This window comes from Salmo salar, chromosome 10 (genome assembly GCF_965601325.2).
Source record: "Salmo salar chromosome 10, fSalSal1, whole genome shotgun sequence".
Lineage (NCBI taxonomy): Eukaryota > Metazoa > Chordata > Actinopteri > Salmoniformes > Salmonidae > Salmo > Salmo salar.
In genome coordinates, this window is record NC_138300.1 from 81,065,001 (window position 1) to 81,084,869 (window position 19,869).

The 19,869-nt window shown below is 43.9% G+C and overlaps 1 protein-coding gene across 1 annotated transcript in view; it reads right to left on the reverse strand.

The window, feature by feature from the left end:
• The window catches only part of LOC106561006 (RNA-binding Raly-like protein), a 52,264-nt gene that overhangs the window by 8,897 nt on the left and 23,498 nt on the right, over positions 1 to 19,869 (reverse strand). The window contains exon 3 of the mRNA XM_014124539.3: positions 19,093 to 19,143. Within this exon, the coding sequence (XP_013980014.1) occupies positions 19,093 to 19,143 (51 nt within the window). The remainder of the gene's footprint in view (positions 1 to 19,092; positions 19,144 to 19,869) is intronic.

Here is a 19,869-nt window from a genome sequence, read left to right on the forward strand (position 1 = left end):
TTCACAGTAAACAATTGACAACAGACGTTCAGCACGCTTATAGGGAAGGACACTCAACAAGCACAGCATTTACACAATGGACTGATTGGCTGAGAGATGATTGATTGATGATAAAATCATTGTGGGGGCTGTCTTGTTAGACTTCAGTGCAGCTTTTGACATTATCAATCATAGTCTGCTGCTGGAAAAAGGTATGTGTTATGGCTTTACACCCCCTGCTATAATGTGGATAAAGAGTTACTTGTCTAACAGAACACAGAGGGTGTTCGTTAATGGAAGCCTCTCAAACATAATCCAGGTAGACTCAGGAATTCCCCAGGGTAGCTGTTTAGGCCCTTTGCTTTTTTCAATCTTTACTAACGACATGCCACTGACTTTGAGTAAAACCAGAGTGTCTATGTATGTGGATGGCTCAACACTATACACGTCAGCTACCACAGCAACTGAAATGACTGCAGCACTTGACAAAGAGTGGGTGGCAAGGAATAAGTTAAACCTAATTATTTCTAAAACTAAAAGCATTGTATTTGGGACAAATCATTCACTAAACTCTAAACCTCAGTTAAATATTGTAAAAAATAATGTGGAAATTGAGCAAGTTGAGATGACTTAACAGCTTTGAGTAACCCTGGAATGTAAACTGTCATGGTCAAAGCATATTACATAACAGTAGAAAAGATGGGGAGAAATCTGGCCATAATAAATCGCTACTCTGCCTTCTTAACAACACTATCAACAAGGCAGGTTCTACAAGCTCTAGTTTTGTCGCACCTTGACTACTGTTCAGTCGTGTGGTCAGATGCCACAAAAAAGGATTTAGGAAAATTGCAATTAGCTCAGAACAGGGCTGGCCCTTGGATGTACACAGAGCGCTAATGTGAATAAGTATGCATGTCAATCTCTCCTGGCTGAAAGTGGAGGAGAGATTGAATTCATCACTACTTGTATTTATGAGAGGTATTGACATGTTGAATGCACCGAGCTGTCTGTTTGAACTACTGGCACACAGCTTGGACACCCATGCATATCCCACAATACATGCCACAAGAGGTCTCTTTACAGTCCCCAAGTCCAGAACAGACTATGGGAAGCACACAATATTACATAGAGCCATGACAACATGGAACTCTATTCCACATGAAGTACAGTGCCTTGCAAAAGTATTCATCCCCCTTGTCATTTTTCCTATTTTGTTGCGTTTCAACCTGTAATTTAATTTTTTATTTATTTGGATTTCATGTAATGGACATACACAAAATAGTCCAAATTGGTGAAGTGAAATGAAAAAAATAACTTCTTTCAAATAATTCAAAAAAATAAAAATGGAAAAGTGGTGCGTGCAAATGTATTCACCCCCTTTGCTATGAAGCCCCTAAATAAGATCTGGTGCAACCAATTACCTTCAGATGTCGCATAATTAGTTAAATAAAGTCTAGCTGTGTGCAATCTAAGTGTCACATGATCTCAGTATATATACACCTGTTCTGAAAGGCCCCAGAGTCTGCAACACCACTAAGCAAGGGACACCACCAAGCAAGCGGCACCATGAAGACCAAAGAGCTCACCAAACAGGTCAGGGACGAAGTTGTGGAGAAGTACAGGTCAGGGTTGGGTTATAAAAAAATATCAGAAACTTTGAACATCCCACAGAACCATTAAATCCGTCATTAAAAAATTGAGAGAATATGGCACCACAACAAACCTGCCAAGAGAGGGCCACCCACCAAAACTCAAGGACCAGGCAAGGACGGCATTAATCAGAGAGGCAACAAAGAGACCAAAGATTACCCTGAAGGAGCTGCAAAGCTCCACAGCGGATATTGGAGTATCTGTCCATAGGACCACTTTAAGCCGTACACTCCACAGAGCTGGGCTTTACGGAAGAGTGGCCAGGAAAAAAAAACATTGCTTAAAGAAAAAAAGAAGCAAACGCTTTTGGTGTTCGCCAAAAGGCATGTGGGAGACTCCCCAAACATATGGATGAAGGTACTCTGGTCAGATGAGACTAAAATTGAGCTTTTTGGCCATTGAGGAAAACGCTATGTCTGGCGCAAAACCAACACCTCCCATCACCCCGAGACGACCATCCCCGCAGTGAAGCATGGTGGTGGCAGCATCATGCTGTGGGGATGTTTTTCATTTGCAGGGACTGGGAAACTGGTCAGAATTGAAGGAATGATGGATGGTGCTAAATACAGGGAAATTCTTGTGGGAAACCTGTTCCAGTCTTCCAGAAATTTGAGATTTCCAGCAGGACAGTGACCCTAAGCATACTGCTAAAGCAACACTCGAGTGGTTTAAGGGGAAACATTTAAATGTCTTAGAATGGCCTAGTCAAAGCCCAGACCTCAATCCAATTGAGAATCTGTGGTATGACTTAAAGATTGCTGTACACCAGCAGAACCCATCCAACTTGAAGGAGCTGAAGTAGTTTTGCCTTGAAGAATGGGCAAAAATTCCAGTGGCTAGATGTTCCAAGCTTATAGAGACATACCCCAAGAGACGTGCAGCTGTAATTGCTGCAAAGGTGGCTCTACAAAGTATTGACTTTGGGGGGGTGAATAGTTATGCACGCTCAAGTTTTCATTTTTTTTTTTATTATTTCTTGTTTATTTCACAAGAAAAAATATTTTGCATCTTTAAAGTGGTAGGCATGTTGTGTAAATCAAATGATACAACCCCCACAAAATCTATTTTATATCCAGGTTGTAAGGCAACAAAATAGGGAAAATGCCAAGGGGGTTAATACTTTCGCAAGCCACTGTAACAGACGCAAGCAGTAAAATTAAAATTAGAAACAGATTTTTTTTCAACTTATGGAACAGCAGGGACTGTGAAGCAACACAAACATAAGCACAAACACGCATACACACACAATAACATACGCACTATACACACACATACACATGGATTTTGAACTGTAGATATGTGGTGTAGGGGCCTGAGGGCACACAGTGTGTTGTAAAATCTGTAAAGGTATTGTAATGTTTTAAAAAATGTTATAAACTGCCTTAATTTTGCTGGACCCCAGATAGAGTAGCTGCTGCCTTGCCAGTAGCTAATGGGTATCCATAATAAATACAAATGATGATCAATGGAAACAGGATGCACCTGAGCTCAATTTCGAGTCTGAATAATTATGTAAATAAGGTATTTATAAATATATTTTTTAATACATTTGTAAAAAAAATTCTAAAAACCTATTTTTGTCTTGTCATTATGGGGTATTGTGTATAGATTGATGAGGGAAATGTTGTGTTTAATCAATTTTAGAATAAGGCTTTGACATAACAAAATGTGGAAAAAGGGAAGGGGTCTGAATACTTTCCGAATGCACTGTTTATAAATGAAAAAGAACATACTTGTACTACATTATACACAATTGTGTATGAGTCATACAGTACTTTATGGAAGTGAAGGTATATAGTTGGCTTTACTGGGAACTGAATATGATTACCTACTGTACTCTAGATGTCCTCTCTGGCAACAAAGAAAAGTCCATGAAGGAGAGCGAGAAAGTGTTACTTTGAGAGTACTGTACCTTTGTAAGCTTTAAATCCGCAGCAGAGCAGATAACTACCAATAAATATTTTTTTCACACACTGTTGATATGCTCAGCTCAAGGAGAATGCATCAGGGAAAGCATTTCATACTACAGTGCAAAGTGAGTTTAGGAGGAAGCCAGTTTTTTACTACTCTATACTAAGATATACAAAGACAATCCTATAAGATGATGCCTGGGACTCAGTGAAAGGGTAATGATTGTTTGACAAAATTACCAAAGCTGTTATTGGATCCACTGTAAATCAGATGTTGGTTGTTTGTAAAAGGACATATAGACTGAGTGTAAAAAACATTAGGAGCACCTTCCTAATATTGAGTTACACCCCCCTTGGCCCTCAGAACAGCCTCAATTCGTCAGGGCATGGTGTCGAAAGCGTTCCACAGGGATGCTGGCCCATGTTGACTACAATGCTTCCCACAGTTGTGTCAAGTTAGCTGGATGTCCTTTGGGTGGTGGACCATTCATTGTACACACGTGAAACTGTTGAGCATGAAAAACCCGGCAGCATTGCAGTTCTTGACACACACCGGTGCGCCTGGCACCTAGTACTATACCCCGTTCAAAGGCACTTAAATCTTTTGTCTTGCCAATTCACCTTTTGAATGGTACACATGCACAACCTATGTCTCAATTGTCTCAACCCTTAAAAATCCTTCTTTAACCTGTCTCCTTCCCTTCATCTACACTGATTGAATTGGATTTAACAAGTAACATCAATAAGCGACCATAGCTTTCAGCTGGATTCACCTGATCATTCTGTCATGGAAAGAGCATTAATGTTTTGTACACTCAGTGTATAATCACTCTAATGCCAGTGTAGGATGAAGTAAGGAAACTCCATAACTCGCCTTGTATTGCAGTGTTTACTGCCCCTGTGTGAGGGGCAGTAAAGGAAGAGAAAGGGATGAGATAGAGACAGAAGAGAGAGGGGAGAAGGGACTGAACGGATCGCTTATCAGCAAATGCCTGAGCTGCCTGGCAAGGGCCTCGTTTTTCATTCTGTCATCCCCTCTCCCTCTCAGCCCTTTTCCCTCCATCGCTGTGGTGTTTCCCCCTTGCTTCACAGTGCTCCACCGTCGGCCTGAGCTGTGTTTTTTCTCCGGACCAGTGGGGCGGGTGGCCAGGCGTCCAGTCAGCTATGCAGGGAGACTGTGTTCACCCATCTGTGAAATCACCACCAGCGGCGGACAACCAGGGGGAATGTCAGGTCATGTGGATACAGTATGGGTCAATAGATAGTTTCACTACAGAAACCCAGCTGCCCCACTACCCGCAGCCCTCAGGGAAGCACTGCATCATCATATGATCTGCTAGCTGAGCCTGATATGCTGGGTAAGAGGAGAGGCAGCTCCTATATACTGCACTGATTGGGGAACAAAACAATAAGAAATGGGGGTGTTTTAGGTTCAGGGGGTAAGAATTGGAGGCCAATAGCTTTTCTACACACACACCTCATTGATGGAAATACCCATAGAAACATTGTCCCTTATTTCAATACTTCTAGGGATACCATTATATGAGCCATGTCATATTCTCTATCTGTGAAACTGCAGAGTTTTCAGTGTACAGAAATAAGAGCTGTGTCACCTTCTGTAATCCACAGGAAAAAAAACCTGTCAATGAGTCTTGCTACTGTAGCTGTGAATAAGCAAGGACACCTAAAATGCCATTTAAACGGTGAAATGGGGTAATGAGAAAATAATAGCCCCAAGGTCCCCCAACTTGGACAGGTAAAATTGTGTACCCTTGGTACAAGGTAGTTGCTTTTTTTATTGATTTTATTTGTAAGTTAAGAAAAAATACATACAGAGGGCTCTGAAATGATTGACACACTTTATAATGATGAGCAAAAATTACTGTTTGAAATAAATATTTCAAATACTGAACTGTATTGTCTGCCAAAAAGGGGGGGATGTTAATATGTTATACTAATACAATTGCTCAGAGAAATTGAGAAATTATATTATTTTAAGCTAAAACAATTGCTCAGAGAAAGAGATTTTGTTGAACAAGTAATACATTTTTTCTCAAAATGGTAGGGGTCAAAATGATTGACACCCCTGTTTTCAATACCTTTCAACGGGCCCTGAGCATTTTTTTCAAATGTTTTATGAGTTGGAGAACACATTCCCATTCCGACGCCAAACCTACCACTGGTGTGCGTGGCCAAAGAGCTCTATTTTCTTGCAGTCTGACCAAAGCACCGGTTCCAATCCAAGTACCAATGTAATTTACCAAACTCCAGGTGTTTACATTTGTTGGATGACATGAAAATAGAGCTCTTTGGCCACGTACACCATTGGTGGGTTTGGCGTCAAAATGAGAATGCATGAGCAGAAATACCCCCACAAGCTACTGTCAAATTTGGTGGGGGATCTTTGATGTTATGGGGATATATTTCTTTGATGTTATCAACATTTTGCAATGGCCATCTCAGTCTCCGGACTTGAAACCCATTGAAAACCTGTGGTTTGAATTGAAGAGGGCAGTCCATAAGCACAGACTAACATGCTGACCACACCGTTTGCGTTGCGTGCATGTTATTCAATCATTGCACCGACACTGCTCGCACGCGCCAACGAGTGTCTGTGCTGCCAGACGCTAAAATAGAAGTTGCTTCTATTTGTGGTGCAGAATGAGCTGCAAGTCCTGCCTCTCCCATCTCCTCATTGGTTTATAGAAGCAGATACCCACGTGCCATCTCCTCATTGGTTATACCCACGTGGGTGATTGAAAGATGAACTGAGGTCGGTCGTCGTCATGGTAATACTGTTAGATACCGATCGCCATATAAAGTTCAAAGAAGAAAAAGCCTGGAAGGAGGAGAGATAACTAGAAACTATTCGGTTAACTGTTTTATGTGTGGATTAATTGTTGGAGTAGAGGACCTTGTGCATTTCAGGTAAAATAACAACGCAACATTTATATCCCAGGACAAATTATCTAGCAACAGCAAGCTAGCTAAATAGGACAAATTAGCTAGCAACTGCAAGCTAGCTAGCTAAATTGCCATAAATGTTTAATATTTTTTGACCTGTCCCCAAATTAATATAACTCTGGTTCAGAGTTTGTTATGATATTTCAACCTGCGTGTCGTGATCGTGTTTGGTGTGGGGGACAAAATCAATTTACGCACGACCGGTTTGGGTACGATGTAAGAATATCAAGGATCTGGAAGGATTATGTATGGAGCAATGGTCTAAGATTCCTCAAAATGTGTTCTCCAGCTCATACAACTTTTTTTCAAGGCCCAGTGGCATTATCCACTCAAGTTGAGGTATTGAAAGGTATTGAAAACAGGGGTGTCAATAATTTTTTGAGAAAATGTTTATATATTACTTGTTAAACAAATTATTTTTCTCTGAGAAATTGTTTTAGCATAAAATAATATAATTTCTCAATTTTTGGAGCAGTCAATATAGCTCAGTATTTGAATTATTTATTTTATACATAATCTTTATCAAGGGTGTAAATAATTTTGGATCCAATGTACACTGCTCAAAAAAATAAAGGGAACACTTAAACAACACAATGTAACTCCAAGTCAATCACACTTCTGTGAAATCAAACTGTCCACTTAGGAAGCAACACTGATTGACAATAAATTTCACATGCTGTTGTGCAAATGGAATAGACAACAGGTGGAAATCATAGGCAATTAGCAAGACACCCCCAATAAAGGAGTGGTTCTGCAGGTGGGGACCACAGACCACTTCTCAGTTCCTATGCTTCCTGGCTGATGTTTTGGTCACTTTTGAATGCTGGCGGTGCTTTCACTCTAGTGGTAGCATGAGACGGAGTCTACAACCCAACAAGTGTCTCAGGTAGTGCAGCTCATCCAGGATGGCACATCAATGCGAGCTGTGGCAAGAAGGTTTGCTGTGTATGTCAGCGTAGTGTCCAGAGCATGGAGGCGCTACCAGAAGACAGGCCAGTACATCAGGAGATGTGGAGGAGGCCGTAGGAAGGCAACAACCCAGCAGCAGGACCGCTACCTCCGCCTTTGTGCAAGGAGGAGCAGGAGAAGCACTGCCAGAGCCCTGCAAAATTACCTCCAGCAGGCCACAAATGTGCATGTGTCTGCTCAAACGGTCAGAAACAGACTCCATGAGGGTGGTATGAGGGCCCGACGTCCACAGGTGGGGGTTGTGCTTACAGCCCAACACCGTGCAGGACGTTTGGCATTTGCCAGAGAACACCAAGATTGGCAAATTCGCCACTGGCGCCCTGTGCTCTTCACAGATGAAAGCAGGTTCACATTGAGCACATGTGACAGACGTGACAGAGTCTGGAGACGCCGTGGAGAACGTTCTGCTGCCTGCAACATCCTCCAGCATGACCGGTTTGGCGGTGGGTCAGTCATGGTGTGGGTGGCATTTCTTTGGGGGGCCGCACAGCCCTCCATGTGCTCGCCAGAGGTAGCCTGACTGCCATTAGGTAGCGAGATGAGATCCTCAGACCCCTTGTGAGACCATATACTGGTGCGGTTGGCCCTGGGTTCCTCCTAATGCAAGACAATGCTAGACCTCATGTGGCTGGAGTGTGTCAGCAGTTCCTGCAAGTGGAAGGCATTGATGCTATGGACTGGCCCGCCCGTTCCCCAGACCTGAATCCAATTGAGCACATCTGGGACATCATGTCTCGCTCCATCCACCAACGCCACGTTGCACCACAGACTGTCCAGGAGTTGGCGGATGCTTTAGTCGAGGTCTGGGAGGAGATCCCTCAGGAGACCATCCGCCACCTCATCAGGAGCATGCCCAGGCGTTGTAGGGAGATCATACAGGCACGTGGAGGCCACACACACTACTGAGCATCATTTTGACTTGTTTTAAGGACATTACATCAAAGTTGGATCAGCCTGTAGTGTGGTTTTCCACTTTAATTTTGAGTGTGACTCCAAATCCAGACCTCCATGGGTTGATAAATTGGATTTCCATTGATTATTTTTGTGTGATTTTGTTTTCAGCACATTCAACTATGTAAAGAAAAAAGTATTTAATAAGATTATTTATTTCATTCTGATCTAGGATGTGTTGTTTAAGTGTTCCCTTTATTTTTTGAGCAGTATATATACATAGTAGCCTACATAGATTTGTTTTAAACGTGACTTGCACAATAAAGTTGAGGACTTGTTTCCATTGTGGTCCCTATTTTTTACATAGATACATATACAGTTAAATAGATACAGACACATTACAGAGATAAAGTAATTAAATATGGGGGCGGCAGGTAGCCTACTGGTTAGAGCGTTGGGCCAGTAACCGAAAGGTTGCTAGAACGAATCCCCCGAGCTGACAAGGTAAAAATCTGTCGTTCTGCCCCTGGCGCCGAAGACGTGGATGTTGGTTAAGGCAACCCCCGGCGGTTGGGTTAAATGCGGGAGACACAGTTGAAGGCATTCAGTTGTACAACTGACTAGGTATCTTTCCCTTCCAAATGGTTCTACTGTTGACATTCTATTTAAGAGGTTATGGTCGGTATGGCTTTGAGTTGCTGTGGTAGTTTGTTCCAAGTTGAATTAGTACTACTCTTTTCTCCACAGATAGTCAGCCTAGCTGCTTAAAATGCTCAACCTCCAGATAAGCACATGAGGGAGTTTAATTACAATTCTTAAAAGCTTCCCTCTGTAGCTTCCCTCACTGAAAAAACACACGATTTCACATGTGAAACATATGATTTCACATGTGACATCATGTGAAAAAATGTATTTTTGGAACACTTCACATGTAATGATTTTTCTAATGTGGATAAAAATTTTCATGTGAGATTTCACAGGTGATGCTCCGCAAACAAAAATCTGTCATTGTGATACACACAGTACTTTTAACCTGTTTAGGATAGGGGGCAGTATTTTCACGGCCGGATAAAAAACGTACCCGATTTAATCTGGTTATTACTCCTGCCCAGAAACTAGAATATGCATATAATTGTTTGATTTGGATAGAAAACACCCTACAGTTTCTAAAACTGTTTGAATGGTGTCTGTGAGTATAACAGAACTCATATGGCAGGCCAAAACCTGAGAAGATTCTAAACAGGAAGTGCCCTCTCTGATCATTTCTTGGCCTTCTATACCCTCTTTATCAAAAATACAGGATCTCTGCTGTAACGTGACATTTTCTAAGACTCCCATAGGCTCTCAGAAGGCGCCAGAATGTTGAATGATGACTCTGCAGTCCCTGGCTGAAAAACAGTAGCGCATTTGGATAGTGGTCGATCTGAGAACAATGAAACTGGCGTACGCGTGCACGTGAAGAGTCCATTTTAAATTTTCAGTCTTTGAACGAAAACAACGTCGCCCGGTCGGAATATTATCGCTATTTTACGAGAAAAATTGCATAAACATTGATTTTAAACAGCGTTTGACATGCTTCGAAGTACGGTAATGGAATATTTTGATTTTTTTTGTCACGATACGCGCCGGCGCGTCACCCTTCGGATAGTGTCTTGAACGCAAGAACAAACGCAGCTATTTGGATATAACTATGGATTATTTGGAACCAAACCAACATTTGGGTGTTGAAGTATAAGTCCTGGGAGTGCATTCTGACGAAGAACAGCAAAGGTAATAACATTTTTCTTATAGTAAATCTGAGTTTGGTGAGTGCCAAACTTGGTGGGTGTCAAAATAGCTAGCCATGATGGCCGGGCTATCTACTCAGAATATTGTATCTGTATCTATAATTCTTTAAATAATTGTTATGTTTTTTGTCAACGTTTATCGTGAGTAATTTAGTAAATTCACCGGAAGTTTCGGTGGGTATGCTAGTTCTGAACGTCACATGCTAATGTAAAAAGCTGGTTTTTGATATAAATATGAACTTGATTGAACAAAACATGCATGTATTGTATAACATAATGTCCTAGGAGTGTCATCTGATGAAGATCATCAAAGGTTAGTGGTGCATTTAGCTGTGGTTTTGTTTTTTGTGACATTATATGCTAGCTTGAAAAATGGGTGTGTGATTATTTCTGGCTGGGTACTCTCCTGACATAATCTAATGTTTTGCTTTCGTTGTAAAGCCTTTTTGAAATCGGACAATGTGGTTAGATAAAGGAGAGTCTTGTCTTTAAAATGGTGTAAAATAGTCATATGTTTGAAAAATTGAAGTTTTGGGATTTTTGAGGAATTTGTAATTCGCGCCACGCCCTATCATTGGATATTGGAGCGGTGTTCCGCTAGCGGAACATCTAGATGTAAGAGGTTAATGTCCTGTAAATGACAATTCCCACAAACTGGATTAACCCTATTGATGCAATGCATAGGGAGATAGCCTTCACACCATATACCTGGGTTCACAGCGTCAGGCTAGGAAAACAGGCACAACAGGATCTAACAGTAACAAATGGCTAGAAGCGTAGACTGACTGAGCAGAGATTACGATCTGGCTGCGTGGAAGTGGCAGGGCTGAGTATTTGTAGAGGTCTTGATTATGGAACAGGTTGCAGCTGGTGGGGATCTGCTCTGACCCCAGCACACCTGTCTTCGCCCACATAATCACACACACAAGAGAGAGGGAGAGAGTACTGGGGGAGTGGCGGCAGCCATACCTTGACCTGTTGTGTAGACTGTAGCTGAGGCCTGGCAACGGTTGGCTTGGGACTGGGTCCTGTCGGAGGCACGAAGGGCAGCCCAGGCCTTCCTCCTGGTATGTTGACAACGGCGCAGATGGTCCTGGACAGAGGGAACCGCAACCTCAACCTCTTGGGCGGGGAACAAGGGGGGTTGATAACCCAGAGCACACTCGAAGGGTGACATACCTGACGAGGTGTTGGTGAGGGTGTTGTGGGCATATTCAACCCAGGGTAGCTGGTCGCTCCAGGAGTAAGGGTTAGCAGAAGTTACGCAGCGTAGGGCATTCTCCATCTCTTGGTTGACCCGTTCGGTCTGGCTTTTGGTCTGGGGATGATATCCAGAAGAAAGACTGACATTGGTACCAAGAGCTGAACAGAAGGATCTCCATACCTAGGAGGTAAACTGGGGTCCTCTGTCGGAAATGATGTCAGTGGGAATGCCATGCAGATGAAACACATGGGATACTAACAGGTCCGCAGTCTCCCTGGAGGATGGGAGCTTGGAGAGGGGAATGAAGTGAGCCATTTTGGAAAAACTGTCAATAATGGTGAGGATGACGGAGTTAGAATTAGATGGGGGTAGGCCAGTGACGAAGTCCAGAGCTATGTGTGACCAGGGTCGACTGGGTATGGGAATAGGGCGAAGCAGACCAGAAGTGGGTTTAGTGGAGGTTTTGTTCTGGGCACAAATCGAACAGGCTGAGACAAACTCCCGGACATCGCTTTCTATGGTGGACCACTAAAAGCGCTGACGCAGGAAGGCAAGGGTCCGGTTCATACCAAGGTGACAGGTGAGGTGGGTAGAATGGCCCCACTGAAGAACACAATCTGGAACAAACAGAGCATTACTAGGACCACTACCCGGGTCAGGCTGGTTCTGCTGAGCCTGGCGGATACAGGACTCGATCTCTCAGGCGATGGCGGCAACAATGCAGGTGGATGGCACAATGGCTTCTGGCTCGGTACCCGTGTTGTCGGTGGTGAACTGGCAAGAGAGGGCATAAGGATTGGTATTCTTCAAACCGGAGCGATAAGTGAGTGTGAAATTGAATCTACCGAAGAACAAGGCCCTCCTGGCTTGCCGGGAGTTCAGACATTTGGCGGTCTGGATGTAGGACAGGTTTTTATGGTCAATCCATGCAATGAAGGGGGGTACAGTGCCCTCCAGCCAGTGACGCCATTCCTCAAGAGCCAGCTTAACTGCCAGGAGTTCCCAGTTTCCTATGTCAAAATTCATCTCTGCAGGTGAGAGCTTAAACAACTGGCTACTGGGGAGAGGAGCTCCAGGCTGGAAGTCAATGGTGCAGTCGTACAGCCGATGAGGCGGCAGCGACAGGGCGTGATGCTTGCTGAAAACAGGAGCTAGATTGTGATACTCTGGAGGAACTGATGACAGGTCCGGAGGTTCTGGAATGAACTGGGGCACAGAAAAGGCAGGCGGAAGGGCAGAATGTAGACAATTACAGTGACAAAATGAACTCCAAGTGGTTACATTCCCAGCGGTCCAGTCAATCTGTGGGTTATGTAGTTTTAACCATGGGATGGCCAAGAACCAGGAGAGTGTAAGGACAGTTGATTATGTGGAAACTGATCTTTTCCGGGTGATTTCCAGAGAGACGCAGGATGACAGGGACGGTTCTCTCACAGACACGGGCGAGGAGCTTTCCATTGAGAGCGTTGGCATCGAGGGGTGAATCGAGTGGGACAGTGTCCAGGCCAAACTGGGTAACGACACCTCGGTCCAGGAAGCTCTCGTCAGCGCCCGAATCGATGAGAACAGACAGAGGAAAAGCCTGGCTCTGCCACACAAGGTTGCCTTCAAGCAGGGGTCTGGGGGAAGACGGGCAGGCAATTTGGCTCAACAGTATATCCCCCACTACTGCAGAGCCCCCTCTTTTGCTGGGCACAAGGAACAAGTGGAGACAAAGTGACCAACCTGGCCACAGTATAGGCAGCTCCTAGCGCTGATTCGTTGTTGCCTCTCCTCTGGAGAGAGACGGGTCCGGCCAAGCTACATGGGTTCAGGATCTGGAAGAGCCTTGGGATGGGATGCAGTGGGAGAAGGAGAACAAGGCAATGAAGCAGATGGTATGGGGCATGCAACCCTACCTGTCCTCTCCATCCGACACTCATGGAGACGGTTGTTGATGCGGATAGCAAGAGAGATGAGTTCATCAAGTCCATCAGGCTCATCCCGGTATACCAACACGTCCTTGAGGGTCTCCGTGAGCCCGTTCTGGAATGCTCCCTGAAGGACCTCCTCATTCCAGCTGCTCTCAGCGGTGAGGGGGCGAAACTCACATGCCATCTCAGCAACACTATGGGGGCCTTGACGGAGGGTCGTCGAAGACTTTCTTCCTCTCCTCCGTGAATCTGGAGTAGGAGAAGCAGATGGGGGACTGTCTCTCCCACACCGCCGTGGCCCAGGAAAGCGCTGCTCCATGGAGGCAGCCAATCAGAAAGGAAATCTTGGCCCGTTCGCTAGCATAAGAGTAGGGCTGTTGCGCAAATACTAGTGAACATTGTACCAAAAAGGCTCTGCAAGCTCCGAGGTTTCCATCATAACGCTCAGGAGTCTTAACAAACAGCTCCCGGAGCGGAGAAGTCTCCAGTCATGTAAAATGACGTAGAATTGCATGAAATGCGTTTATAAAAGGCCACATTTTTCCTGGACCCTAAGCTACTAAAAATGTTCCCCATGTGTGCAACTTCTGTAAGTGCCTCTACTCTACTGCTCTATGCCATTACTCAAATGCGACGATATGCATGCAATGCTTTATTATAAAGGTTACTTTTTCTCATGCGTTCCGGTACCTCAGAACTCCCCAGGGAATCCCCCTCTCGTGCTCACTTTTTGTTCCGGCACCTCCCGATTTACAAATTAAGCACTGCTCTCCCCTGTGTCACGGAGGCTCTCCTCACTACCAAAGCTGACTCTCATCCTCTTAGATCTATCCTCTGCTTTCGACATCATGAATCATCAGCTCCTCTCCACCCATTCAGGGCTCAGGCTCTGCACACTCTTGGATTGCATCCTACCTGGCAGGCCACTCTAACCAGGTGACATGGAGAAGATCTGTGTCTGCACCACAAACTCTCACAACTGGTGCCCCCCAGGGCTAGGTTCTAGGTACTCTCCTCTTCTCTTTATACAACAAGTCACTTGGCTCCGTCATATCCTCACATGGTCGCTCCTATCATTGCTATGTGGATGACACTCAACTACTTTTCTCTTTCCCCCCTTCTGACACCCAGGTGGCTACACGCATCTATGTGTGCCTGGCAGATATCTCAGCTTGGATGTCGGCCCACCACCTCAAGCTCAACATCGACAAGACAGAGCTGCTCTTCCTCCCAGGGAAGGCCTGCCAGCTCCAAGACCTCTCCATCATGGTTGACAACTCCATGGTGCCCCTCTCCCAGAGTGAAAAGAACCTTGGCGTGATCCTGGACAACACCCTGTTGTTCTCTGCAAACATCAAACCCCTGCAACTTAACCAGAACGCTGCAGCCCACCTAGTGTTCAACCATCCCAAGTTCTCTCATGTCACCCCGCTCCTCTCCACACACCACTAGCTTCCAGTCAAAGCTCACATACACTACAAGACCATGGTACTTGCCTACGGAGCAGCAAGAGGCACTGCCCCTCCCTACCTTCAGGCTATGCTCAAACGCTAGACCCCAACCCGAGGACTCTGTTCTGTCACCTCTGGTCTTTTGGCCCTCTTAGCTCCCACTTAGCCCAGTCAAAGCTCTTCTCTGTCCTGGCAACCCAATGGCGGAACCATCTTCCCCCTGAAGCTAGGACAGCAGAGTCCCTGTCCATCTTCCCGAAAACATCTAAAACCCTACCTCGCACCACCTCCTCACCCATCCCCCACCCCCATAAAAAAGCCTTTTGTGAACAAACACTTGCTCTTGACTCCCCCCCCCCCCCCCCCTACTAGGACTGACTTTGCTTATAGGTACTTTATTGAGGAAAAATGTACTTACTATAACTGAGATACAGTGAATTCAGAAAGTATTCAGACTCCTTTACTTTTTCCACATTTTGTTACGTTACAGCCTTATTCTAAAATGTATTAAATTGTTTTTTTCCCTCTCATCAATTTACACACAATACCCCATTATGACAAAGCAAATACTGGTTTTTAGAAAATGTTGCACATGTATTAAAAATAATAAAAGGAAATATCACATTTACATAAGTTTTCAGACCCTTTACTCAGTCCTTTGTTGAAGCATCTTTGGCAGTGATTAAAGCCTTGAGTCTTCTTGGGTATGGCGCTACAAGCTTGGCACACCTGTATTTGGGGAGTTTCTCCCATTCTTCTCTGCAGATCCTCTCAAGCTCTGTCAGGTTGGATGGGGAGCGTTGTTGCACAGCTATTTTCAGGTCTCTCCAGAGATGTCGATCGGGTTCAAGTCCAGGCTCTGGCTGGACCACTCTAGGACATTCAGAGACTTGTGGCTTCTCGTTGTCTTGTTGAAGGTGAACCTTCACCCCGGTCAGAGGTCCTGAGGGCTCTGGAGCAGGTTTTCATCAAGGATTTCTCTGTACTTTGCTCCATCATCTTTCCGTTGATCTTGACCAGTCTCCCAGTCCCTGCCGCTGATGAACATCCCCACAGCATGATGCTGCCACCACCATGCTTCACCGTAGGGATGGTGCCAGGTTTTCTCCAGACGTGACACTTGGCATTCAGGCCAAAATGTTCAATCTTGGTTTCATCAGACCAGAGAATCTTGTTTTTGATGGTCTGAGAGTCTTTAGCTGCCTTTTGGCAAACTCAAAGCGGATTGTCATGTGACTTTTACTGAGGAGTGGCTTTCATCTGGCAACTCTACCATAAAGGCCTAATTGGTGGAGTGCTGCAGAGATGGTTGTCCTTCTGGAAGGTTCTCCCATCTCCGCAGAGGAGGTCTAGAGCTCTGTCAGAGTGACCATCGGGTTATTTGTCACCTCCCTGACCAAGGCCCTTCTCCTCGGATTGCTCAGTTTGGCCAGGCAGCCAGCTCTAGGAAGAGTTTTGGTGTTTCAAAACTTTTTCCATTTAAGAATGATGGAGGCCACTGTGTTCTTGCGGACCTTCAATGCTGCAGAAATATTTTGGTACCCTTACCAAGATCTGTGCCTCGACACAATCCTGTCTCTGAGCTCTACGGACAATTCCTTCGACTTCATGGGTTTGTTTTTGCTCTGACATGCACTGTCAACTGTGGTACCTTAAATAGACAGGTGTGTGCCTTTCCAAATCATATCCAATCAATTTAATTTACCACAGGTGGACTCCAATGAAGTTGTAGAAACATCTCAAGGAAGATCAATGGAAACAGGATGCACCTGAGCTCAATGTTGGTCTGAATACTTATTTAAATAAGGTATTTACATAAGTATTAAGTTTTCATTTTTTCATTTTTAATACATTTGCAAAAAAAATGTAAAAACTGTTTTTGCTTTGTCATTATGGGGTATTGTGTCTAGATTGATGAGGAAAATGTTTTATTTAATCAATTTTAGAATAAGTCAAGGGGTCTGAATACTTTCTGAAGCCATTGTATGTGATTGTTCTATCTAGCTTTCTTAAGAACGGTATGTCTGGATAAGAGTGTCTGTAAATGTAAATTTCACCTGTATTCCTACACTTTAGACCTCACAGTAGATCTCAGCTTTGTTAAAAATATACTTAAGAAAAACTATTATTTTTATCATAGTGATTAAGGGGTAGAAGGCCAGCATCCCAGAGTCACTTCTTCTCTGTTGACGTTGAGACTGGTGTTTTGTGGATACTATTTAATGAAGCTGCCAGTTGAGGACTTGTGAGGCGTCTGTTTCTCAAACTAGACACTCTAATGTCCTCTTGCTCAGTTGTGCACCGGGGCCTCCCACTCCTCTTTCTATTCTGGTTAGAGACAGTTTGCGCTGTTCTGTGAAGGGAGTAGTACACAGCGTTGTACAATATCTTCACTTTCTAGGCAATTTTTCGCATGGAATAGCCTTCATTTCTCTGGCCGTTTTGAGCCTGTAATCGAACCCACAAATACTGACGCTCTAGATACTCAACTAGTCTAAAGGCCAGTTTTATTGCTTCTTTAAATCGGGACAACAGTTTTCAGCTGTGCTAACATAATTGCAAAAGGGTTTTCTAATGATCAATTAGCCTTTTAAAATTATAAACTTGGATTAGCTAACACAACATGCCATTGGAACACAGGAGTGATGGTTGCTGATAATGGGCCACTTGTCACGTCCTGACCAGTAATAGGGGTTATTTGTTATTGTAGTTTGGTTAGGACGTGGCAGGGGGTATTTGTTTTATGTGGTTCGGGCTGGTTGTGTTAGTTGTAGGGTGTTTGATTTAGTATTCCGGGTTTTGGGCACTGTTCTATGTTTATGTATTTCTATGTTCAGTCTAGTTATTTGTATTTCTATGTTTAGTTAATTGGGTGTTTAACCCTCAATTGGAGGCAGGTGTTTTCTCGTTGCCTCTGATTGAGGGTTCTATAAATAGGTATGTGTTTGTTTTAGTAATTGTGGGAGAATGTGCTGGGTATAGCTTTGTTGCCTTACCGGCCTGTTATTTGTCGTTGTGTTTTTTGTGTACGTATTTATTTTGATTTACCTTCTTTGTCCATTTAAATAAAAAGAAGATGAGTGCATATTTCCCCGCTGCGTCTTGGTCCACTTTACCCTACGACAACCGTGACACCACTGTACGCCTATGTAGCTATTCCATTCAAAATCAGCCGTTTCCAGCTACAATAGTCATTTACAACATTAACAATGTCTACACTGTATTTCTGATCAATTGTATGTTATTTTAATGGACAAAAAACTAGCTTTTCTTTCAAAAATAAGGACATTTCTAAGTGACCCCAAACTTTTGAAAGGTAGTGTATATCTGGACATGATATCATATTTCATAAAACACTATCTATGCTGTCCCTGCAAACAAAGCATCAGCAGCTCTTTGATATAGATAGATGCTTTCTCAGTGTCCCCATTTCGCTGCTCGAACGCCCCCCTCCCCTAGAAGTTTCTGCACACTCTTCTCTTATATCTCCTCTCCGCAGCGTCCTTTATCAGCACCAGACACAGAGGGCCCACTCCTTGCAGCCAATCAAAGCCTGGCTAATTAGGCTATTCAAGTGGAGCCTCAATGCAAAGAACGGGCTCAATTTGAGACTCCCCTCAGAACACCACAGCATTTCCCTCCCTGTGGCCCTTCACCATAGTCTCACTGTTATCACTTGTGGAAGAATAAAGACAGACAGAGTTACTGAAGCAAAGCAAGTGTCTTTTGTGCTGTGTTGCCATTTGGGCTGTACCAGGCAAGGGGATTTAAGAGGAGTTAACACTAGGGTGGTACAGTATATTCTCTGGTATCATATCCAACAGGCATGACTTTCACAAGCAGCCATACTCCTCCTCTTAGATGAATCAGGAGTCAGAGATAAGCCTGTCCATGAGACACATGCAATCAAAGAGGAGGAGAGGGAAGACTAGAGAATTGCACTCACTTTGAGAAGGGGCTTTGCAGCACAAGAGAACATACCCAATTGGCACAGATGTCAATTCAACGTCTAATTTGGATTTAAACTTGGTTGAATTGTCAACTAATGTGAATTCAACTTGAAATCAACAAACAATGCCACTATGTCATTGAATTTAGGTTCAAAGTTGATGACTTTTTGCAAATCCAATCAGTTTTCCATGTTGATTCAACGTCATCACATTAATTTTGGGGGGGTTGATATGACAGGGAAACAACATTGATTCAACCAGTTTTTGCCCAGTGGGTATTTACATATAACATCTGAGTACGAGTTCTAAACAAGAAAACTTGATCATAACAGAGCTTGTTAATTACTTGTTCATAAGAGTAAAGAACAAGAATCTCTTACAATATAGATATGTAGGTGAGAGCAGGTACAGTTGAGCTGCCTACCTGTTGTAGAGGTAATCTGGATAGCTGTCATACTCCAGGTCATAGTCAGATCTGAGAAGAGAGAGGGAAATGATAAGAGAGAAGGAAAGAGGAATAGGATACAGTAGCTGTCAATTGGAGGGAAAGAGGGACATGATGGGTGTTAGAAGGGGAAGGATAGAACACGGGTCAATGAAGACTGATAGGTGGATTGTCCATGGAGAAGACAGATTGATACAGACACTTAAGGCTCATGTGATATGTTTTAACATCGTCATAATCTTGTCTTGACCTGTGGAATCCCTGTTACTCTGGGGACAAAGCCTCTCTTTCTTCTTCACACTCATCAGGAAAGTGAAGTGTGCTCCCTCCTCTCTTGGACCTTTCCTGTCCGTTATCACAGTTTTGGTTGAATGGTTTTCAAAATCACAGGGGCTGTAGCTGACTGGTCAAATAACAGGCTCTGTGTTCAACCAGGGAAGTCAAGCAGAAAGGGAGGGGAAACGGTCATGCTTTGCAGTTTTGCTGTCAGGAGCCATTCTTCTATATCAGGCGAGAGACCACATTTCAGACATGAAATAAAAGATTAGGGTTACAATCCCAGCACATTTTTATTACACTGTGAGAAGTGGACTATTGATACACTTAATGGTTTCAGGACTCCCCTGTATCACAGATATTGGATAGAATGTAAACCTGCAACTATCAACTCCAGCCTTGACTCAGCCTTTGACTCTCTCTGTGAAGTGCACAATACACACCGCACTCATGAAAGTACTACTGAACAGTAGAGGCTCC